The sequence below is a fragment of the Gigantopelta aegis genome, chromosome 15 (assembly GCF_016097555.1).
Source record: "Gigantopelta aegis isolate Gae_Host chromosome 15, Gae_host_genome, whole genome shotgun sequence".
Classification (NCBI taxonomy): Eukaryota; Metazoa; Mollusca; class Gastropoda; order Neomphalida; family Peltospiridae; genus Gigantopelta; species Gigantopelta aegis.
Genome location: NC_054713.1, coordinates 28,267,268 through 28,293,341, shown reverse-complemented (window position 1 = coordinate 28,293,341; position 26,074 = coordinate 28,267,268). Strand labels below are relative to the sequence as shown.

At 36.7% G+C, this 26,074-nt stretch overlaps 1 protein-coding gene across 2 annotated transcripts in view; it reads right to left on the bottom strand.

Moving 5' to 3' along the window:
- LOC121390178 (filaggrin-2-like) overlaps positions 1 to 25,758 on the bottom strand; it is a 39,351-nt gene extending 13,593 nt beyond the window's left edge. Inside the window, exons 1-6 of one of the 2 annotated variants that reach the window (XM_041521929.1) lie at positions 25,647 to 25,758; positions 18,909 to 21,730; positions 17,275 to 17,465; positions 16,257 to 16,579; positions 13,580 to 13,697; positions 2,193 to 2,603 (exon numbers count right to left, since the gene is read on the bottom strand). In XM_041521929.1, coding sequence (XP_041377863.1) covers positions 2,585 to 2,603; positions 13,580 to 13,697; positions 16,257 to 16,579; positions 17,275 to 17,465; positions 18,909 to 21,730; positions 25,647 to 25,665 — 3,492 coding nt within the window. In that variant the 5' untranslated portion in view covers positions 25,666 to 25,758 and the 3' untranslated portion in view covers positions 2,193 to 2,584. Of the gene's footprint in view, positions 1 to 2,192; positions 2,604 to 13,579; positions 13,698 to 16,256; positions 16,580 to 17,274; positions 17,466 to 18,908; positions 21,731 to 25,646 lie in introns of those variants that run through there. The other variant, XR_005960176.1, reaches the window with a different exon arrangement.
- Between the last annotated feature and the right edge of the window lie 316 nt (positions 25,759 to 26,074).

Sequence of the window (26,074 nt, the reverse complement as noted above, 5' to 3'; positions counted from 1 at the left end):
TTGGGGTGTTTTTTTTTTGCTTTTACAAAATTGATAGCATGATAATAATAATACCTGGAATTTTCTTCTTCCTTTTGTTTTGTTTTGTTTTGTTTAATTGGAACATAAATCCTATGTAACACATCAATGTCGAATCATCTTACAGCCCTAATATGGAGTGATGATTTTTTTGGATTTTTTTTTTTAAAAGAGTTAACTCTTGGCAGAACACAGGATGTTTTATACAAGAATGCTCTTCCATAGCAATCCCAGATTATTTTTCTTTATAAGGCCATTGTATAAAACTGAACAAGTTCCCTGATCTATTGTTTTCAATGTACTTCAGGTTCAATAAAAGAAAATGTTGACAATTGACTAGCCATTATTCTTCACTAAAAGTTAGTGTTTACAAGAATGTTTAACACCCCAGCACCTGGTTTAAACACGACTGATAACCACGTAGCCAATACCATGACAAGGATGATGCAACAGATGCATTCAGACTATTCTGTTTGTACAATTATGTTAACAAAGATAATCCATCAAAATATGAAGCGACGTTTGTGAGATATATGTAGTAAACGATGTGAAATATTTACAAATGATTCTTACATTTCCTACTGCTTCCAGCCGCACAATCAACATACCAGGCAAGAAGAGCTTGTCTCATCAAGCAAAATTCACAAATTTTTATTACATTTTCTGAAGTTTTATTATCAAATACCAAGACAATACATAATCTCTTATTATTGCACCCACAAGGCTTTGCAGGGTTGAGTGGAGAGGTTTCCCCGATTTAATTTGCTTATTGAATTCACAATCAAAAGTTAAAACAAAGTGAAATCAATTACGTTGCCTTGCATGATACCAAGTGTAAGCAAAAGAAACAAACCAAAAACATTATGAAATATATTATTTTAACTGATTTTTTTTTTTAACACTATTTTCTGATTCTAAAATGTAGTTTTTTCTAAGAGTTTAAATATTAAGTTTTTATATACAAAAAGGATTCACTAATATATTAGTTATTGTCTTATTATCTTATTAATATGTATGTAAAACTGCTTAAAAACTAAAACTGAATAAATGATTTGAGGAATAACTTGAGATAAAAATCATGATCCTTGTTTTGAATAATTTTCCTGACAATCAAACTTCTACTTACATGAACAAATGTCTAAATTAATTTTAAAAATATGACGATTTTCACAAATGATCAAGTAATTTATATATACAAACACAAAATTGCAATGAAGACATAATTGTGAAATGCACAAAAGTGTATAATTAGAAATAAACTATATTTAACAGCATATATCTATCCGCCCAATGAAAACTTCAGCAATACAGAAAAATCACCAAAACTGACTCTCTGCTAGTCTCATGGTATTAACATCATGTTATTTTACATTTAGTTAATATCTAAAGCAATCACAAACATACTAGCTCAATATTACATGAATGACATGAGTTGTGTATGGATGGGAAGGAACAACAAACTAATTACAAAAACAGATTTCAGTATCTTAAACATTATGTCTATCACGTAAAACTGATTACTATAGAAACCATAAATTATAATTGCAGTATAGCATGTGTGTACAAACAGAGTATATATCATTATGTTTTCAGCAACACACAGTAACATAGCCAGGGTGATACTGATGTTTGGCAAGCTATCTTGTAAACTGTGTATCCCATTCTACTTCCTTCATTTTAGACGATCACATGCAAAACAAATGGTTTTCAATATTATGTACAAAGATTTGAACAGAAAAGTAATTTTTAAAAAGTGAACCGTTAAAAACCATCTCTCTTTTTTTAAATTATTATTTAAAAAATAATTAAACATCTAGAATCATATGCATGAAGTATATTTTTTCAGCTGATCCCCAAAACCATCACATGAAAAGGGAGGGAACTCTCCCACCCAAATATTCAGTGGGACCACTGCAGTTTCTTTTGTCAAGTGAGTTCTTTGACATGTATATATATATGTATTTATTTGGGGTCTGGATGCTACATTGAGATCCCATATGCATTTCTTTCTTTCAAAAGATTTTACATTTAAATATATTTTGTGGGTGGTTGTAAACTATTTAATTTTATTCTGTGGATGATGATTTGTTTGTTTATTTTATTTAACGACACCACTAGAGCATATTGATTTATTAATCATGAGCTATTGGATGCCAAACATTTGGTAATTTTGACATATAGTCTTAGAATGGAAACCCGCTACATTTTTCCATTAGTAGCAAGGGATCTTTTATATTCACCACCCCATAGACAGGATAACACATACCACAGCCTTTTATATACCTGCTACATTTTTCTCTGTGGATGATGAATGCAGAAACAAAACTGTCTTTTTAACTCCTTCCACGTGATATTTCTCAAATAGTCCTTAGAACATGATTAATGCTTTGATAAAAACAATGGAAAATGAAAATGAAATTCTATTAAAAAGCCTTCCCATCCACACACACAATGACAGTAAATTGTCAACAAACACCTAGCAGGCTGGTCCTCTTGTTCTGCGAACTGCTGGAACTACGGCAAACAAGATGGCTTCTTGGCTGTGTTGGCAAACTAAGCACACAACTTAGTGGAAAAAACCTCGCCTGTAAATTAAGCACATCTCTTTATGTTAAGACTTTCAAATCATCAGACTGCTGTCCTAACACCCACAAATCAATTTCTTCTTTTTCCAAAGACCACAAGACCAAACTGATTGATTTATTCATCATCGGTTAATGGATGTTAAACATTTGGTAATTTTGATACATACAGTCTTAGAGAGGAAACCCACTACACTTTTCCATCAGTAGCAGCCAAGGGGTCTTTTATATGCACCATCCCACAGACAGGATAGCACATACCACGGCTGATGCACTGGCTGGATCGAGAAATAACCCAATGGGTCCACCGATGGGGATCATTTCTAGACTTGACAGCACACCAAGCGAATACCTTACCACTGGGTTACATTTAGTACATTTTAAACTACGACTATTTGCTCAGTAACATATGGTTATTTTGACACCTGGGATCTAATTCACTAAACTCTCACAACTTTGCGATATCACAGTGCAATGCAAAAAGATTTGCAAAGATGATGCTTTGTTGTCTAGCAGAGCCTGAGAGATCTGGCTGATAGAGAAAGTTGGGAACATTACTTCCATCACATAGGCTATTACTACCAATCAAATAGCCAGAGATCTTTGTGAATTAGGACCCTGGCTGATAGAGAAAGAAGGGGAAATTACTTCCATCACATAGGCTATTACTACCAATCGAATAGCCAGAGATCTTCTGTAGGTACCTTCCCACAGACAGTACATAATGCCTTTGTTGCACTAGTCTTGAGGTGCCAGCTGCGATAGGAGGAAAAAAAGTAGTAGTAGTCTATCAAGGGCACTCGATCCTGCAACCCTTTGCACCTTGGACAAGTGCTCTCCCACTAGCTACATCTAGCCCCTTTTTTTTCAAAGCTGTTCATTATAAGAAGACAATTGAACTCTCTTTTATATATATATAATTTTTTTTTACAAATGTGGATCTATTTAACATATAAAATGTAATCGTACATAAGTACTCAGATTATATAACTAAAGCTTAAGATTATCTTATCTACTGGAATCAAAATATCTTATGTGTATTTTTTTTTAGTTCTAGAAAGACTCATAGTTCACCATACTACATGCAACGGCACAAAATGGTTTCGTTTAAACTGAAATAAATTATCACACTTTCGATTAGTTTATGTTTCTCTGAAGTTACTACAATTTCAGCTTCTGTTGTTGTTTTTTTTAGTTGTAATGAAGTTATCACATTTCCAATATTTCATGCTACATGTGTATACTGATGTTATCATATTTTCATTATTTTGTATGTCAGCATTTTTCACAATCTCTTCCTTACATGATTAACAACCAATGACTGTCTATTCACAAATACACCTTTAATTATTTTTAATACTAATTAGAGAATCTAATTTTAATTTACATTTTTAGTTTTATTAACAAAAATATTCAGGACTAAAAAAAAACTTTAACAAATATTCAAAGCTGTATCTTGTACCCAGTGTCTTAGTGTTATAAAAACACCCAAATAAGGATCTAGACAACCAAATAAATCTGTCATTGTCAAAAGCAACCACCTCTACATAGTAAACATCTTCTCCACATCTTAGACAGAACTCTCTCTGGGGAAGCAGAGGGTGTGTCCAAGGTAAAGCATGCTTGAACAGTTCTCTGATAGAAGCATGCCAAAAGTTAACCCAATACCTTCTTAATAGTCTCCCTAAGCGTTCAATAGCCAGTATACATGTAGTACAAACTGATCCATATTAACCAACCACCTGCCTTAAGAGGTGATCTTAATATGTATTTCAAGACAAGAATGAGCCTATGTTAGGCAGCTACATGTAATTGCCCTTATAGAACATTCCTTATAATTTACACCAATGATTGGATGCTTATAATAGGTTTCAATGATTGTATATATTATAAAATTAATTATATTGGTCGACATGTTTTCATTATTGAAATAATAATCCAGCTCTTGAAATTTGGATAATCTTGTGACAACAGTTTTTTCCCAATAATAAAAGTAAATACCCAGGTGCCAACAATGATAAAAATGCCATTTCAAATCAATATTGCATTGTCGATTGACGTCGCAAACTTCGAGGTCTGCTTTAATTTAGATAAAAAGTGATGGATTAAGTAGTTCCTTGTCAATGACCATCATCAGTGTGACATCAGTTTATTTGTGATCACAAAAAATGCCCCGAAGTCTAGTCAAATTTCCCTATGTTCAATTAATTGTTGTAACTGTAGTCACATTTATTGTCTTTTTTCAGATATAACAGTACATATAAAATAGCAAAAAATACACACACTGTATATCTTCACCTATAAGTTGTTTTCAATCAATATTAATTATTTAATATCTCAAGGGGTTGATTTATAAAAAAAATAAAAAAAAAAAAAAAAAAAAAAAATAATAATAAATATCCATGTGTTTGTGCTAAGTACATATAGTTGTATTCAAATATATTACTTTTATGTTTTCACTTTTCAGACCTCTGGGAGCTGCGAATGTGCTAACACATTTATCGGTCATGCAAAAATAAATACAGGTAATTCATTTGCTTTTGGCATAACCTTTGTCCATATAAATGATGTCCTTAATTCAATGCATGAAAGAAAAATAGGTTACACAAAATTAGATTTGCTCAAGCGACGCGTCTAACAAAATGATCGTTCTCGCAATTTTCAGGGGCCTGCTTTTCCAATTTGATCATTTTCTGTGTCATGTGAAAAATATTTGTAAATACTGACATCAAATAACTGTCAATTTGGCAAGAATTATAACTGCTGATAAAATACATAATGGTAGTCAATGATAAACAGCTGTCCCCATGATTAATCGAAAATCTGGTCAAAAGTGTTAATCACTGTTAAGCAACCCTTTGTTGAAAACACCCTGAACAAGATTTTTGACTGCTCATTGTCAGTCTATGCAGTATTGGGCAAAGAGTCATGACTAATCGTGAACGGACTTGATTGCAAATGCTGTAGAATGAACATCAACAATCTGTTGAAAACGTTTTGTTAATTGTTATAAATTATGCCATACAGTATGACAATTAACAACAAAAGAAGTCTTCAACACTAACATTGGACATATGTTTGCAATCTAAAAAATGTGTGCAAAGCCGAAGTACCCGAAATAATTGTATTCAACTTACATACCGGACAGCCAATAAGTGATACGCAGTGACGGAAACATGAAATTACTCCACTATTTTAGGCCTTTTATTTCATGGGCCAACTTACAAGCAGGTCAAATAAAATTGCATTTCCAAAGCTTTATATTAGAGGTGAGTGGGGAGGGGGTAGGGGGGTGGGGGGGGGGGAGGGGGGGGGGGGGGGGGGGGGGGGGAGGAGTTGCTGATGTCAACAAATAGGTGAAGATGAACAGTAATGCTCCTATAAATTTGCCTGAAATATTTTCAGAGATGAATATTATTATTATTATATTAGTTATCCCATGCAAACAGATTACAGAATTATCCATCTGTCTGATTTCAAACAAAGTGGCAAGTCTGACTGTACGTCAAACCAAGACCACATCCTTAACGAGCTTTATGTTATGCACATATACCATATGCAACAGGCACTAAACTTAAATAAATATATGTATTTGAGATAGGTCAACAAGTTACAACTACATGTAACTTCCAGACACAGAAGACTGGTTTAATACATATTCTACGACTTGTACAAAATTGAAAAACAACCCACTAAATACTGATACGGTCAAAATGTGAACAAATAATATCAGAAATTATATAAATCTTATTAGGATGGGGGACGTGGCACTTCAGTGGTATATCAACTTTGTATGCCAAGAGTAACAATTACAAAGCTGCCTTTCATACAAGTACAATGTACTACTACATTTCTTGAAACATGTCGGAGAAGAGACATATTACCATATATACATCAAAATCTTGAATAGAGTATGATGCATATGATTCTGGATTTATTCATGCATGGAAACCAACTGACTGAATTGCTACATATATTTGTCTTCCTATACTACCACTTTTAATGCAAGCATGTCAGCCATATTCAATAGATAGAATACTGATACATATACTTGTACATGGCCATGAATGAGAAAGTGGAAGAGGGCAGAAAAACACTAAAAGTGCATTTTTCCCCCCCAATTGGAGAAGACCTCACTGATATATTACAGTGCCTTGTTTTGTATTTTGTTGGGGGGTTTTAAATTCCACAGGGTTTCTGCCAGAGGGTAAAACGGGCATGGCGCCTATCCAAAACATTTTGCAGATTATTATTTTTAAAGTAACTTTTGACAAAATTACTCTTATCATTAACTGTATGATTTTCTTAACCATAACCCTAATTTTAACTCTTTTCTTTCTGGGGAAGGCCCCCCCCCCCCCCCCCCCCCCCCCCCCCCATACCACCTGTTGACAATGGTTGCATTCAATTCCCATAGTGCCATACCCAAACATTTCTTTCTGGCAGAAAGACTGTTGCCCTATGGCACCAATATATATTGAAATCTAGTTGATCTGGCATTGACTTTAGAATCTTCCAATATTGAAGGTCCTTTGTGTCACGCCTATAAAACGGCTAACATAACATACCCACTACTGGTCAGACTGTGTTTAAATATTACAAACCCTTCAATTGTAAATATATAGCTATGTGCACACTCAATGGTCTGAACATCATCACTGCAATCTATATTGAAACATCACCAACTAACATATGTACAAATCACTGAGAGATAATTCTGGTAGCATTTGCTTTCATAAAAGTTTAACATTAATAAATTTATTCAAAATAGCTGTCAATATTTCAAAATGGCTATGCCAACACTTTTCCTCTTCCAGTATTTTCATATGATTATGCAAATTATCCCTACTGATACCCCAGAAATTTTAGGATGTGGCAACTTCACAAAATAAACCTTTAAATTGCTGAAAACTTGAATTTTCTCTTTTCTTGAATACATTTGTATTTAACGTAACTTATATATATATATATATATTTATCCTATAACTTACCCATGATATCCATGTCATAAACCCATGTGATAATTTACTTTATTAACCACGTTAATAATGGTATGCAAATCTGCAAGGTGTCTAGGTAATTTGTTGCTGTGGGTGGGTCATTTGCTTACAAGCCAACAAGACCCGTGCACCTGAACGTAACGGTTTTAAAGATTTCTTTAAAATGCGTGATGTCAAACTAATCTGTGCTAATCGTGATGACATCATATTATCGATGGCGGTGACTTTAGTACTGTGATTTACTAAAAAAGTAATTAGAATGTTATTTTAGAAGTGTTATAGGATAAATAGAATTCGCTACTCGTGTTTTTTAATATGTAAAATATCAACCTCGTCTAGTTAATCGGTATTTGTCTTGGCAGAGCCTTGACAAATACCGATTAACATAGACTCGGTTGATATTTTCCATATTAAAAAATACTCGTGACGAATCCTCTATATATTATACAAGATTATTTTTTTTCCCTCCTGATAAGCCACTAGTAGCTAATAGTTTGCCATGAACAGCTGATGAATTCTGCAGTCTGCAAGAAAGTTTTATAACACTGCTTTCAACCCATTTCATTAAAATATTTACTTGTCTTTTGGTCATCATGGAATACGAAATTGCATTTGTCTTAAGATGAACACTTGGCTCCAGTGAATTTGTGAGGGGACTTGGTCTATACACTACTGAGCTCGAGTGACTGAACAATTAGGTACTATTAACAACTGTGTGTAACTTGTACATCAGTCAGATCAATTTAAAAAGAATGCATTCTAAACATACAGTCTTTTATGACTCACTTTTATGTATACACACAGACTAAATGTTCTAAATTGGCCAGACCCCATGTGTGGCATACGTCCATTTTTCAATTAATCTTAAACCTACGAAAGGGAGTAACACTAACAGTGAGATTACAAATCATCTTGACAATTCAAGATGGCCACCTCAATTTCATAGCTTGAAGGACAAAGTCATATCTACAGAAAAAAACTAATCACCGTGTGACTAAAGGTATTGTATACTTGTACATGCCTGATTTAGATGAGAAACACTGCATTCAGTTATATACAATTATCAAAGACATGTTACATGTATTAATAGAAATACCAGTGTTCCTCGACAGGACTTAAGGTTAACAGTTTTTTGGTGTAATAAAATAAATGGGAGTAACCTCTAACATCACCAGAGTGCCGACATTCATATCTTGCAACAAAAGAAATGGCGTATTCTTAGATAACCATAGACACTGCTGCAGTAACACACTAAATTTATATTGCCATAATTTTTTTGGTACTAAATTTACTCTTTTACTATTTTAATTAGATCATTAATAAAAATATATTTTTTTTTATAGATTTAATTAATCCTATTTTCTACATTTCAAGTGAACGTACATTTTGGAAATAATATACAAGATAAAGGTAACAAATTACATTTCACAGTTGGCACATTTGGATAAGGTCTGTGCAGCAATTATTTCCCTTATATATCTTTTCAACATAAGTGACGGAGAATCAAATGATTCTGTGCATGCACACCAATAATTCAATTGACTACTGTACACAAGCATGGTGAAATCTCATCTACATGTAAATTCAACAAAGCGCTTATCAATAGTTAAACACAGTCCGACTATAAGTGCCACAATACATCTAGTAACTGATGTCTGACCGTCTGATTTTCTGTCAGACATTTTAACGTAAGTGTCCTTATTTAACACAACTGGTAAGGTCACCTATTCCTGTGCCAAATACAGAGGCTGCAATTCTAATTGTATGTAAAATAACCATTCATAGTCTTATTGGCAAATCACATTGCAAATGTGTGTGGAAGGGGTGGGGGCTGAACAGAACTGCTGAATAATTCAAGATTTCAAATGCATATCTGGTATTCTGTTATTTTGGGGTATTAGTGTAAAAATATATTTCCCTAAAGCAAAAGACGCAGTCTGTAACTTTCTATATTATAAAGTTATCAACCGTGACAAAAATAAGCTGATATTCAATCTTATGACCAGTTACTGACAAGAAATGTGTTAAATTTACTTAGAAATAGCTATAAAAAAATTAACCCCATAGCAATCATAAAGAAGAAGATATTTTTAATATTTTCTTCCTGAAAACCCCCACACTACACCATTGAGTGATTTAAAACTGGCCAATAATCTTGTTGGTACAAGACATGTATCACGATTTGGCATACTTCCAGAATGTCGTCTATTTGAAATACACCTTGAGTTTACATCTTAATTTATCCCTGTCTTCAATAAAACTGTTTGGTGTCTTGAACAGTTTGTTGATGGAAGCACACTAAAATATGTTCCATACTCAACTTAATTTTCCATGATAAACTACCAAAAAAATCATGGCTTTTAAAATAATTCTTTTAGCCATTTTTTAAAATTAAAAATGGACCAAGTGTTTTTATAGAATTAGTTAAGTATTAGCCTGTACACTGTTTCAATAGTCTCTGCAAATATTGCAAAACAAGAAAATGTTCAGAAAACAATAATAAGTATAACCTAATATAAGTTAATAAACAGAATAATTAACTTTTCAATTTTATGTCTTTAGTGAAATATATTTCATTTGTCACTCACAAAGCTCCGCCAAATAAAAAATATTTCACTTGGAACATAAACTTGATAATAACTCATTCTTTATTAGTCTTTATGTATCTCCGCTTTGCTATTTGCTAATTCAAACAGTTCACTGACTATGATGTTTGGTAGCATATATTAATAAATATAGAAAACAAATATAAATAATAAATAAAATTCAAAACTATTGAAAAATCGATTCTGTTACATGGGAAAAAAAGCTGCTTGGAATCTACAGGTTTTTTTGTTTGTTTATAAATGATAATTTTCATATCAACTTTAGAATGTATCTAATTAAATTCAATTGACAGTCTATTGAAATACACTTTTATGTAAATATATGAAATCTGATAATTCTAGAAGGAATAATTATCAATTCTTGATTTAGCAAAATATCTAGGGTGTAAACAGATATTATTATAGTTTTAGTATGCTGAATAAATGTCTTCATGTTCAAGTTCCAGAATTGCAAAATACCACACATTTTAATTTATAAATACTATCACAGCTTACGTTCCATCTCAGAACTAACTTTGAGATCAAATAAGCCTCACCCCAATATCCATCAGGAAATATAGAGTTACAAGAAAATGTAAATAATAACTTCAAATATAGATTTACTAGTGAGTGATAAAATACAATAATTGTACGCGAAACTTAAATACTTAAACACTCACTGATGATAGTTTCACTGAAAAAAAAAAATCTTTGCTGAAAAAACAATGACATTTTAACTACATCCCATAATAAATGTGCTTATAGCTATATATAGTATGTCTTCTGACCTGCAAAGCTAAGTGTTTGACTTGGTAATAATGGGATTCAATATAGTCAAATACAGGACTACCCATACTATTTTTCACCAACAGATATTGAATATCAAGGAAAAACAGAAGAAATGTGTTATTTAACGATGCACTCAACTTGATTATCAAGAACTATATATTTTGGAGATCTTTTATTTGTCTTTACAAGTAGAGCAGCATGATCAAGTAATGTAAAATCGAGAATATTTCAAGTTTGAGACTTTTTTTTAAATAAAAATCTCTAGGACATTTATGTTATTTCTGCTAATAATTTTTTTTTTTTTTAAATAAAAAAAAAAAAAAAAAAATATTGGTTATTTACCTCGGGGCTTCTAGATTATGGTAGCCCCACTCCCATAGCTAGTGATATTGGATGTTGGGCTAGTAAATAACTATTGCCTTGCCCAATGGCTAGTGAAAACAAGTGGTCAAATGCTGGATTTAAGCCTATTTTGTAAATTAATTGTAAATATGAATATCCTGACCACCCACAACCCCCCGCACACACATACACACACACACACCTCTATCTCCTTCTTTAGGAGACATTATATATGATTTATGGCTAGTGGAATTTTATAACAATTCTAGAATTCCTGTTACCTCTATGTAGTTTTACACCAATTTCAACTATTACTCCAAAATAAAATCTAGGATTATCATAAACAAGGAAGTAGATAAAAATGGTTTGGGATGGATGCAAATAAGATGTGACATGCAGTAAAAAAAAACCTGTTTAAATTAATTAAATGGGTACTAAAAAAGCTGAGGTTTTTTTTAAAGACATTAAATGTTTTAAACCATACAATAAAGCACTGAATGATGACAGTTTTGGGTTCTATTTTCAGAAATAGTGTTTTCTGTTACATTAAACTGTTTTAAGAGTAATAATCAAGAATATTAAAGGCACAGACCCCAGTTTCAGCCCGTGAAAATGGACACCAACTTTAGTTAGCTAATCTGCAAACCTGCAATAGAGAGAAGCTAAAGTCTGTGATGTTTAAACGGGTAAATACCGTCTAAAAATAACTAGAGCTCGTCTCAATACCAACATGCGTCTTAGAATGATGAAAAATGCATTTTGGAGTATTGTAAAAACCTGCATGATCAAAACTACTTCAGGTGTACAAAAATGAATACTATGAAATATGGCTTTAATTGTGAAAAATATGTTGTAGTGTTTAAAAACTAGGGTTCGTCACTTTATCTGTAATCTTGTTTTCAGCTTTTTCAGAGGTTTTAACGTAAAAGTTTTTAATATGCTTCATCATTATTATTTTGTTATTTTTAATGGTGTCTTTTTTCATCTTGTGGTCAACAAGACTATAATTAAAATACACATGTACTGAAAATCTAAAATCTTGTTATAAGTGACATCTATATGATGTAATACAATGTTCATTCTCGATTTCACAATACACTGATCAGGCACCATATTTTTTCAGAAGCACAGAGTTTGAAGTATTTTTATTATACCAATAATGTTCATATGGATCTACTTCCATTTCACAGGAGAGTAAACATATTTATATTCAGGTAAGTGATATTTAAATTCTGATATTTGGTCTTTCCTATCAAGTCAAACCGTATGATTTTATAATAACATTTATAGAGTATTTAACAACCTAGTCCAACCAGTCTACCAACAAAAAGGGGCCAAACTAATCCAAGAAGAGAAAGGGACCAACTAGTTAGTCAGCATCAACAACAGTATCTTGTACTGGTTCAAAAAACACTCTGTGGTCTGTGTAAATCAGGTACCACACACTATTCCAACAGTGCATATGTCTTACGCAGCACAACAGTCAGCCACGCACCATCAACTTAATTCAGTTGTGGAAGCAACAGCACTCTATGTGCCGCAATTACTTTGAAATCACCAAAATGCTTACTCCATGATGTAATGTCAGAACAGGCAAGAAAAGGTTATGTCCAATAACATAAGATAAACAGAATATTAACCCATGATATATGTAGTATCATCAGTATTAAATGGATGAAATAGTGATATGAAATCCTGTTAGATTTTGTTTTAGTAAAATTGTGTGAGTTTATCAACATTATTAATATCTAATTCACTGCTACATGAATATAGGTATAGCAAGAACTGATGTATATTTATTAATTAATTTGTAAGTAATCAGTATATGTTTTATTTCTTTCTTTGAATGGTTACTACAGCACATTTTGTGAAGAACATTATTTTGATGTCACTGAATCATCTAATAAACATACTCAACATTTAACCACACATATTGTAATACATTTTACACTTTGGAAAAATATTTCAATAATCTTTTAAGTTCCAGTGTTATTATCTTAAAGCAAATAACACATTGGCTATAAAACTTTTCAGCAGTTTTAATTTCAATACTTTTATTATATGAACATTACGAAATCCTTGTTTATTGCAGTCTTGTATCCAAATATTAACACAGAATCTCAAAGAATTTAACATTAAAATAATTAATTCTATTATTAATGTGAGTATTCTGTTCAAAATGTGCTGCACATGTGTATATGTATAATTGTTTAGTTTTTTAAAAACCTGCCACTTGTAGATAAAGAAAAGAAAGAATTCCTGCCTTGGGCGTTTGTTGAAACTGGGTGCGAAGAAGTCATCACCCATGAGAGAGGGTGGCCCACCACCCATCATGAAGGGGGGAATACCGCCAATACCACGACCAAACTGTCTCTTCAATCCTGAAAAACACACAAGTAATTATATTAACACTTAAAGAGATTAACTGATGTTCACTGCCATTTTCAAGATCTTTCTAACCTTTGTAATGACTAAAAATACATATATTAAAGAATTGTTTTTAGCATTAACAGAATCTATCACCGTTGTGAGGTTTAGATTTATAGGATATTAAACAAGCTTCCATTTTGTATCATGTTTATCAGTGGTAGAAATTAGGAAATATTTTCACTGGCCCGGGGGACTAGTAGCTGAGGAAAGTTACTAGTCCCCAGAAAAAATAGCCCCCCCCCCCCCCCAATGTCTTTATTGAAGCAGTTTGATAAGACGAAACCTATATGGGATCTAGCAAGTTGTTCAAGGATTGAACACACATTACTCTGTTGCTTGTACTTCATCTTTAATGGTGCAAATATAATGGACATCCATAATAAAATGAATAAACGTGAACTTTCAAAATGTGTTGTCATTTGTAGTAAGGTTTTGTATTTGTTTAATGGAGATTCCTTATTTAGAAGCCATTGTCACAAGTTTCTGGTTAACAATACTTTTTAAAAGATCATAATTACATATGATAAACATTACAGTAAAGTACACCAACTTGGTTGTCATTCAATAACTGTTGTTTTGGGGGATTTTTTTTTTTTTTTTTTTAATTACACCTCCCCCCAAAGGCGGCAGCAAAGGGTGAGGTGTTGACAAAAAATGATAGCAATTATAATATTAAATTAATTTAAGTCATACAACTCAGGAATAATCTTTACTGTTACTGAATTATTTTATTCTGTCCTAATACACTCGGATGTCCACTGGTAGACGTTTGGAAGCAGGTAGTTAAAATCGATCGATGCCAACATGATCTATTACAATGCATCTATTTATTACCGATGAAACGAACACAAAGCAACGCACACACACACACACACAAAAACACTAAAAAAAAAACATTTTCCCTTCCAAACATGTCTCATCTATAATCGCAATATTACGGCAATTTTCGGAATTTGGAAACAAAAACCGGAAAGTTCCAATTGTGTTTGCAGTAAATATGGATTTACCGAGACCAAACGAAACTGCGATACTTTTTGACTTGTCAATCTGTCATTTCAATTTATTTTGATGAAATTTAATACATCTACAGTTTGTATGTTTAACAGGTTTCATTGGCAAAATAGTTTGACTTTATTACTCGCCCGGGGGACTAGCGCCATTTAAATTGTACTCACCCCCAAGGATTTCTACTTACCTGGGGCAAGCATTAGCTTCTATCCCTGTTTATGTCTAAGTGACATTCTCCATTCCACCACATCACATCTATCACATTCTTCCTTCCACCATCGTATCACATTCCTCTTTCCACCACATCACATCTATCACATTCTTCCTTCCACCATCGTATCACATTCCTCTTTCCACCACAGCACATCTATCACATTCTTCCTTCCACCATCGTATCACATTCCTCTTTCCACCACAGCACATCTATCACATTCTTCCTTCTACCATAATATCACACATCTATCACATTCTCCCTTCAACATCACATCTATCACATTCCTCCTTCCATCATATCACATTCCTCCTTCCATCATATCACATTCCTCAGGGCTTCTAGAATTTTATAAAAATCCACTAGCAATGGGATCAGTGATTTTAAAAATGTACTAGCCATGATTAAAAATTCACTAGCCCTACTTTAAATAAGTACAATTTTACTAATAGTAGTAATCAGATATGTCACCTAAATAGGGAGCTTGAGCTTAAAAATCTTTATATTGGTGTGGAAAGAGGGGGAAGGATATTCATATAATTTACAAAATATGTAAATGCAGCATTTGACAAGGGTTTTTTCCCACTAGCCATTGGGCTACCATAATCTAGAAGCCCTGCATTCCTCTTTCCATCATATCACATTCCTCCTTCCATCATATCACATTCCTCCTTCCATCCTATCACATTCCTCTCTCCGTCATATCACATTCCTCCTTCCGTCATATCACATTCCTCCTTCCATCATATCACATTCCTCTCTCCATCATATCACATTCCTCCTTCCGTCATATCACATTCCTCCTTCCGTCAGATCACATTCCTCCTTCAATCATATCACATTCCTCCTTCCACCATATCACATTCCTCTCTCTGTCATATCACATTCCACCTTTCGTCCTTCAAGCACATCACATCTATCACATTCTCCCTTCCACCATATCACATTTATCACATTCTCCCTTCCACCATATAGCATTTATTACATTCTCCCTTCCATCATCTCACATTCTTCCTTCCACAATATCACACTTGTCACTATTGTCCTTCCACCATATCACATCTATCACATTCTCCCTTTAAACATGATATCACATTAATCACATCCATCCTTCCACCATATTACATTCTTCCTTCCATTATTGTTATCACATTCTTCCATCGACCATGATGTCATATTTATCACATTCTTCCTTACATGATGATATGACAGTTATCACAATCCTCATTTCACCATTATAGTGTTAATACAGCCACCACATTCTTCCCTCTACCTGACGAGATCCCCGTACCTCTACCTCCTCGTCCACCATGGAAGTCCCCGCGGAAATCGCCTGGGAAGTTGTCTCGCATGAAGGGTTCGGCCATGAAGTTATCGTGGAAGTTGTCTCGCTCCCGGAAGCCTCCCCTCCCCCCGCGTCCATCCCTGAAACCGCGGCCCCTCCCCCGCCCGCGGAACACCTGCTCCTGTAGGCGCTGTTCCTGCTTCTCCATGCGCTCCTGGTTGCGGACCTTTGTCTTGTGCTTGACGCCGTTCAGGTGCATGTTCAGCTGTTCCTGGGAGGTGACCTGCACACAACACAGCTCACACTCAAACACAGCCGGCTTGGCATCGCTGAAATAACAATCACATGTTCATTACAACTTTCTCTACACAGCAAGCTTGGTATCACTGAAATAACAATCACATGTTCATTACAACTTTCTCTACACAGCTGGATTTGCATCGCTGAAATAACAATCACATGTTCATTACAACTTTATGTTAACTACCAAGTTGTAATATAATGGCTGCGTGACTTTGCTGAAATAACAATCATATGTTGAACAAACAAAAAAACACATCCCTCCACATTCAGACCATCTTGTGACAGCACTTTAGTGCAGAAAATAATTTAAAAACTAAATACCCAATAATGGGCAAAAATGTGACAGTATTTTGCATAAACCCCAAGATGATGCATATTTTTAGAATGCAAAAAAGAATTTGAGGGTATGTAATAAAAAAATAAAAATAAAATAGACTATAAAAGTGACCCTATTAGGTGAGTATGGGTTTGAAATGTTTTAAATTTAGACATTTCATTTCATTTCATTTCATTTAAACAGCAGTTCTCTTACTATATCTAAAAAATTATAAATAATCCATTAATTTCCAAAATTTTAGGGTACATAATATTATCCTACTGGCAGATATCTTGCAGACTCAACTGCCGAATCAGTGTTAATCAATACTAATAGTGTGTGGGCAAACATAACACCAAAAACAATCCAAAAAATCTGGAGTGGTTTTCTCAAGTTTGACTTTACCCAGAGGCCTCCTCAGTGGCGGGCGTTGCAGTGGCCGTTGTCGGAACTGCAGGTAAATCACCGGAACTCGTCTTGGCTTTCTTCTGGTGGTTCTTTCCACCGTAGTGCTGGATGGACTGGCGGACGGACGTGAAGGAGACGTCGCACACTTTACAGTACACCTCGGGACTCACCTCCTTCATATCCGCAGACTGCAACAACAATCAAAACAGGATGTCTATCAGAATGGATCGAGGAAGGAAGGAAATATTTTATTTAACAACGCACTCAACACAGATATTGAGAGAGGAAACCCGCTGTCGCCACTTCATGGGCTACTCCTTTCGATTAGCAGCAAGGGAACTTTTATATGCACCATCCCACAGACAGGGTAGTACATACTACAGCCTTTGATATACAAGTCGTGGTGCACTGTCTGGAACGTGAAATTGCCCAATGGGCCCACTGACGGGGATCGATCCCAGACCGACTGCGCATCGAGCGAGCGCTGTATCACTGGGGCACGTCTTGCCCTCAGAATGGATCATACACCAGACGCCAGATGAATGGACCATATTGCAGCCATCGAAATTCATACTATCGTGCTGTGGCAATTTAGAACTAATAATAACAAAGTAAATACCTCATAATGATAAATATGTAAAAGCTTTTGTACTGCTAATTGCCATCGTGAAATTTGGGACCGATATCAAAGGTACAAAATAGGATGTCAATCAGAATGGATCGCACTACTGTAATTTCTTGAGTAGAACACTCTGCACCAGATATGCCAAAATGGTAATAAAGGTTTGTTTTGTAAAAAATATCATCGTATTACCTGCAGCGACAGAAATCCTGCATTAATTTGAACGGTCACTGCCTTGCGATGAAAACCAATAATGTGATCGATCTCTATAGCTATTACCATTGTCATGCAATCAGCACTAATTACTTGCATTGTAATTTTGCTCTGGGTGCTAGCATAAATTAGTAAACACAATTTGTGAAGTTCTACGACAGAATCAGTATCATAGAAGACTGTATCAATTATATTCTGTCGTCTAAAAGGAACATCATTCCAGCCAGTGCACCACAACTGGTATATAAAAGGCCATGGTATGTGCTATCCTGTCTGTGGGATGGTGCATATGAAAGATCTACTAATGGAAAAATTTAGCGGGTCTCCTCTCTAAGACCATGTGTAAAAATGACCAAATGTTTGACATCCAATAGCATGATTAATAAATCAATGTGCTCTAGTGATGTCATTAAACAAAAAAAAACATCTTTCTAAAAGGAATAGTGCTCTTAAAATGAAAAACATTGAACACACTGATTTATTAATCATCAGCTATTGGATGTCAAACATTTGGTAATTTTGACATATAGTCTTAAGAGAGGAAACCCGCTACATTTTTTCATTAGTAGCAAAGGATCTTTTATATGCACCATCCTAGACAGGATAGCACATACCACAACCGTTGATATATCAGTCATAGTGCACTGGCCGGAACGAGAAATAGCCCAATGGGTGCACCAATGGGGATCGATCCCAAACCGAATGCGCATCAAGCGAGCACTTTACCACTGGACTACATCCCGCCCCCCTCAAAAAATTAAAACAAAAAAGAAAAGAAAAAAAAAGAAACAAGCACCTCTATTTTTTTCTCGTCCCCTTCCGTCTTGTCGGCCTCATCGTCACTGCTCCCCGACCTGACTGCGAAGAAGAGCCGCACCTTCTTGGCGTGGTTCTTGCCCAGGTAGTGCTGGTCAGCCTGCGAGCGGATCTTCAGGTGCATGCCGCACAGCTTGCAGAACAGAGGCTCCAACATGTCACACAGCTTCTGCAGTTTCTCCGGGGTTTTGCCAGGCACATCCGAGCAGCCTAGAGCGACGCTGGGAATCTCTGGCGGCAGAGTCGGTAGAGGTCCCGACATCTCCCCCTGCTGCCCTTCCGCCTTCTTATTCGCATCCTTGGTCGACGAGGCAATACCAGTGCTGCTCGCGGTCGTAGACGTAGTTGTTGTTGAAGACGTGGTACTAACTGTAGATTTGGTTCCCGTCGCAGGTGTGCTACCTGCAGTCGTTTTTGACGTCGATGTGGTAGACTTTGCTGCTGGTGTTGTCTTTGTTCCCAGTTTAGATGCTGGCGTCGGTGACTTGTCAGTACCAGGAGCTCCTGTTTCAGATTTTGATGCGGGTGTCTGAGATTTCCCACCAGCCAGAGTTCCTGGTTTCGAAGCCGGGGTCAGAGATTTACTAGCACCAGGTGCTCCAGCTTTAGCCCCTGGCTTAGCATCCCCAGGTCCCGTCTTGACACTTGAACTTGTCGTTACCTTGCCAACGGCTGCAGTGCCAGATGGTTTGGATCCATTCTTAGGGTGTTCATTGTCATATTTTGCCAGCACTTTAATAGACTCTCCAGTAGCACTTCGATTAACAAACTGATTACTGCCAAAGCTGCGACTGCCACCTCGCGACTCGTGACCAAAACTGCCCCCACCTCTCGACTCATGACCAAAACTGCCACCCACTCTCGAATCATGTCCAAAACTACCACCCCCTCGTGAATCACGTCCGAAGCTGCCACCCCCTCTCGAATCGTGGCCAAAACTACTACCCCCTCTCGACTCATGGCCAAAACTACCACCTCTACCACCACGACCGAACTCGGATTTACCCTGCATAACAGAGCCACCACGAGAATCCCTACTGAACCCTCCTCTCGACCCCCCTCTATCTCCGCGGAAACTCGCTCCACCCCTTGAATCTGAGCCACTCTGGAAGCCTCCCCTTCCTCTACTGTCCATCCCACTGCGTCTAGAATCGGACAAGTTTTGATAACTTCCTCTTCCTCGCGAATCTCGCCCTCTGAAGCTCGACGAATCCTGACGAAAGCTACCCCCGCCACGATCATTAGAATCTCGATCAGCCTGACTGCTGGTGAACCTGTCAGAGGATGAATTCGGAGACGACTGCCTAAAGCTCTGAGATGAGCTGCCACCACGCTGACTGCCCCGGAATCCTCGTGATGACCGACTGTAACTTCCAAAACCTCTGGAGCCAAAGCTGTCTTGCCTCGAATCATCTTGACTTTGACTCGAGTTGAAATCGCGTCCAGAACTTGGTCGATACGACGACGAAGATGAAGACTGAGTGGGCTGGAAGTCAGACCGGTTGTTGCTGCTGTAGGGTCTGTAGCTGCTGTCTTTGCTGGGCATCGACTGCACGTGACTGTACTGGGAGCTCTGGCTGTATCCCTGCTGCTGACCATACTGGCTGGACGACGATCGCTGTGTGCCAGCTCCGTACCGGCTCCCAGGGGTCGAGTCCACACTGTAACCTTCTTGACTATAGCCAGGCTTGTAGTCCGTCGCTGGACCTCCAGTCACGGGGGCAGTGCTCTGTCCAAACTGAGTGGAGCCCTGACTGTACTGACTGTCTTGCCCGTACCCACTGGTGTTCTGAGAGTAAGAAGTGGGCTGCACGTACTGACTGGTGCTCGACGCGTACTGGTCGGTGCTCTGTGAATACGGTGGTGCTCCTGCTGCTGGAGGGGCTACACTGCTAGCCTGGCCGCTATACGGAGTGGACGTCTGGCCGTACTGACCAACAGGAGGCTGACTGTACCCACCGGCTGGAGGCGGAGCCTGACCATACTGTCCCGTCGGTGTAGTCGGTGGGTTGTACTGCGCCGCCGGTGGCTGGCTGTACTGTCCACTCACAGGCTGACTGCTCAGACTAGCGCTTTGACCATTGCTGTACTGCTGGTACTGGTCCGCTGCCGGCTGGTACGGACTTGGGTCCTGTCCATACTGACTGCTTGTCTGGTCATAGGCCGACTTCTGGGAATACGGCGCCGCCTGGGCATACTGCGGGTCTTGTCCGTAAGGAGGATTGCTTGTGCCGTACTGACTGTCAACTGGTGCATACTGAGACGTACTCGCCGGCTGGCTGTATGGGGCCTGTGAATATGGAGTGGCCGCTGCACTCGACGTCTCATAACCGGCACTGGCACTGTTCTGAGAGTACTGTGCTGCAGGCGTGCTCTGACTGTACTGCGTGCTAGCTCCTGCCTGGCCATACCCGGCCGTCTCCTGTCCGTACTGCCCCGGTGCTCCTGTGTACTGCGCGTTGCTGTTCGTGTTAGTATTGGCGAACTGGTCACTACCCTGGTACTGGGAGTAGTCCTGTGGAGGGGCCTGCCAGGAACCGTAGTCTGTGGTGCTCTGCGAGTACTGGTAGTTCTGGTCGTATTGCTGGTAGCCGGACTGATCGTAGGCAGGAGCCACAGGAGGGGTGGCTGTCTGAGGGGTGGAGGGCTGGGCAGCCGCTGGGGTGCTGGCAACTACTGGAGGGGGAGCTACTGCTTGAGGGGCAGCTGCCGCTGGCTGGGTGGCTGAGGCGGATGGTGCCACTGCTGTAGTGCTGTATGGATACTCCCCGTATTGGTAGTCCTGGCCATACTGGTAGTAATCTAAAAGTAGAAATGGTAAATTCAGTAATGGCCAAGAAACACCAAAATACATTTTTTAAATTCCAATTTTAAAAATAAGGTCAAGTTATTTTAAATGGGTCAATATCGAAGTCTTCAGGTAATGTGATACAAAAAACAAAACAAAAAAGTTTGTTTTGTTTAACAACATGTGCTAGAGCACATTGATTAATTAATCATCAGCTATTAGATGTCAAAATGCCATACAATACGATTAAAAAATGGCCAACATTGTGGTAATTGTGTTCGTTTGTAACCTGGATTAACTTTAACAAACAATTCATCTTAATTCTCATGTACAAAGAAAACATTTTCCAATCTATTTTTTTTCTCAGGAATTTACGAAAATAACAGAATGAAAAATGCATTGGAAATACTTTGGCTGATGTATGGGTACAAACAAATCAATGGTTCAATCAAAAAATAAAAATGTCCCAGATAACTTTTGCGCATGACGTGTACCGGATTTACAGATCAACATTAAAAAAACACAAAAATACAAGTCGTCTGACAGGTTAGTACCAGAAGTGGAGTTTCGTCATTTTTTTCCCCATTTTACACAAGCGGGGCCTAAAAATGCAAATTTGGAAAACCGAAAGTACAGTGTTTTTTTAATTTGCAAAATCGTAAGTACAGAGATTTTTTATTTCTATGGTTGTGGTTTCTGGTTCCACAGTAAACAATTGTTAACCGCACATCAATTCTAAAATTATGCGGGGTTTTTTAATTGTCAGTATGTGTTGGTGGTCTCAGGCATGACAATGACACTTGATGAAATCAGCTGAAAGCTTTGCGAACTGTGCGCAAAGTGGACAGTACACGGTCAAAGGCCCTGAGAGGGGAGGGTCGAGGTGGGGGGAATTCCCCCCTCCACGTGTTGGGTGTTTGGGGGTGCATTTTAATTGATGCTCTCAGGGGCTCACTCCTAACACTTTAAAACAAACAAAAAAGAACATGAACAATAGATTTTTAAAAGATAAATTTATAATATTTATCACAAAGTTTTCAAAATTACAAAAACTGAATAAACAATACACTAAGTTAACCATACCTTAAAGTGACAAACAATTATTGTCAGGACCAATTTAATTGAGGAAGAACTAGGAAGTTCTTCAGTTGATAAACCAATCACAAGTACTGTACTAGCAAGTTCTTTAGATGATCAATCAATGACAAATGTTAAGTGTAGGCAGTTGAATAACAAATGCTAAGTAGTAAAAGTTCTTTTGTTGATACATAAGAAATAATATGTAGGCAGTTCCATGTTTATCCTAATTAATAATGTTCACATGCTTACCGCCATAAAAAGCTTTAAGTAGTGCAATCATTACGGCTCTTGTGATTGGTCAAATCTGTTTAATTTCATTATGCCCATCCAATGGCTAGTGATTTTATGTAAGGCCTGCTATAGTGTTGAACCAAAGCCTGTTGTTTTTACAAGTGGCTGGTCTCGATTACAGGTCTAAAGCATGAAGTAAAGGTACCTACACCCCTCAAAAAAAAACTCCTCGGATTTGGACGATTCACAGAAACGACCTAAATGGCTTTCAAATCCGTGGATTTCCGCGGAAGATTGTCATGCCTGTGGTCTGGGTATGCATAGTTTCAACACATAAGGCTAATATTTTACCCAAATATCTCTTTAATTAAGCTGACCTTAAGATAAAGGTAGGGTTAACTCAAACAAGAGCCTTATGTGTTGGAAAGATGCATACCCAGATCACCAACACATACTGACACTTTAGCAAATGAAAAACGCATAATTTTAGAGTTAATAAAAAACCATGATTATTCCTGCTAACTGGGGGCAGCCATTTTTTTTCGTTTTTGTGACGTCCGGTGGTAGAGCTTGGGGCGAAGTGACGTCAGCGCCTGACCATCTCCTGTATGTACAGTGTAAACAAAAGCAGTAATTTTCGACAAGGCGCTTCTCTTTGATCAACCTGTCTTGTAAAACAGCATAAATGACATCATAATATAATAAACTATTTAACTAAATATATTTCAAGTTGCATTAACGGAACAAAATGGGGTTATAGTATTTTTCTGTTAAATAATCGAAAGGAAAAATGTACACTATTAGGCTTATTGATATGCTACATTGGAGCAAAAACGACAACTCACGATACTCAAGTGATAATTTTCTTTTCTTTGGGACTACGTAATTGGTCAGTTCTGTGGTTTTAGCTGGAAAAGTCTACTTAATCAATAGTTTTACAGAACTATTTACAGTAATAAACCATGTCCATTACAATTTTAGGGGCGACAGGTAATATTCCACAATACCGGTATGTATTTTTGTGTCTAGACAGCGTCAATTAATCGGCTCGTCTGGTTACCAATCAAATACCTGCCAATCAGCAATCTAATTAAAATTAGCTCCACTATTACATGTGGATCTAACAGCAGCCCGTTGGAGCGCATGTCCAGTTGACCTTTCATTCGACCAATCAAAACCTTACTTTCAAAATCATACCATTTTAGGCAGGGCTCACGCTGTCGTTCGCAATCGCGAAAAAAACACCAAAAAAAACATGTTCAATCATTCTCTGATGTATACAAAAAGTAAAATTGTCTCTTTTGTGATATATCACTCGTGATGCACGGACTTCAATGAGCCCATCGACGGGGATCGACCCTAGACTGACCGTCATTCATACAAATGCTTTACCACTGGGCTACAGCCAGCCCTAGACATCGGCAGTATTTCATTATTAGATTACAAGACGTAAACTGAATAATAAGTACATTTTAGCATATACTATATTACCATAATTTAAAGAACAAGATTAAAAATAAAATCTTTGACTGAAATGCCAATATGTTACTGGCGAATATATATTTAGATTGGCGAAAGAAATTGAAGATTGGCGAATTTTTTGGTGAACAAAAATAGCAACCCAGGGCTAGCCCTGTTAGGGGATATAGGTAATATTCCACAATACCGGTATGTATTTTTGTGTCTAGACAGCGTCAATTAATTGGCTCGTCTGGTTACCAGTCAAATACACACCTGCCAATCAGGAATCACAGGTAGAAGCAATTAACAGCATATACCAATTAACTAAGAAAACATTCCGTGTATCATTTCAGTACGTAGGTTAATGCATGGACAAAACATTGTTAATTATTTCGACTTGTTGTGTAGCCACTTTGACAATGGTATTTTATTTTGTATTGAAAAATAATATATATAGTGCTGGATATACTTATTGCTGGCTTACTGGGATGTGTATTATTACAGAACATTGCACTGTATGATTATTTATTATCCCGCAAAAACCAGGTAGATTGTGTGTTCTCTAGTTCTAAGGCTCATTCCTGACGTTACGCGTTAAGTATTACGTAACCACCAGCTCGCCAGAGGGTGTACTCATTGAGATGGTACAAAATGGCTGCGCCCGTTATATATAATAGCCATCACATTTAACCGTTTTATTAATAAACTATACGATTATACTTGTTGATATTAAGCAATAATGTGCATTATATATCGTTGGATATGCATACCAGGCCAAATGCCTTAATTGTCCCTTCCTTTAACTTACACTTAAAACACGATATAAGAAAAATAAAAATAAAATACCATTACCAGTCCAATAAAATTTTAAAAAGAATTGGGGGGAGGAGGGGGGAGGGGCTTAATGATATTTTGCAAGTAGGGCTACTACTTCACTTTCCGTTGGAGTCGTGGAAAAGTTCGAGCCCTGCGTGATAATGTCTTGACAAAATGTCGAGCATTGCAAACTGCCGCATAGATGATACCGATAGTGATAGAATGAATCAATGAATCATGATAGATTTTCATTTTCCCTCAATTTGGATTTGGGACTTTTTCCAACATTCAAACTTTAGCTTACACCGAAACCATAATACATGTAATGCACAACATATAAACCTTGATATCCAGATGTCATATTTGCAACAGATATTTCCTGTGACGTCTAAAAGTTAATCAAATGTGGAAATTTTCACAAAATACATGTGCCGTCGCAATACGCCATTTTGTGTTTACGAAACAAGCAAATCTCGCATCATCAATTGGATAAAAATAATAAAATAAAAACTAAAGTATTATTATATTATTAAAACTACTATAATATTTTATTATTTAATAGATAAATACCCATATATTTGCGTTAGTATATGCTTTTTTAAATTATTATTTAAAAAAAAAAATTATTAAGTGGTCTCACCACATGATTTTTATTTTGCATTTCAAGATTTGACCGTAAACTGAAATGAAAGACGTTTGTTTGTTTCGTTTAACGACACCACTAGAGCACATTGATTTGTTAATCATCGGCTATTAGATGTCAAACATAT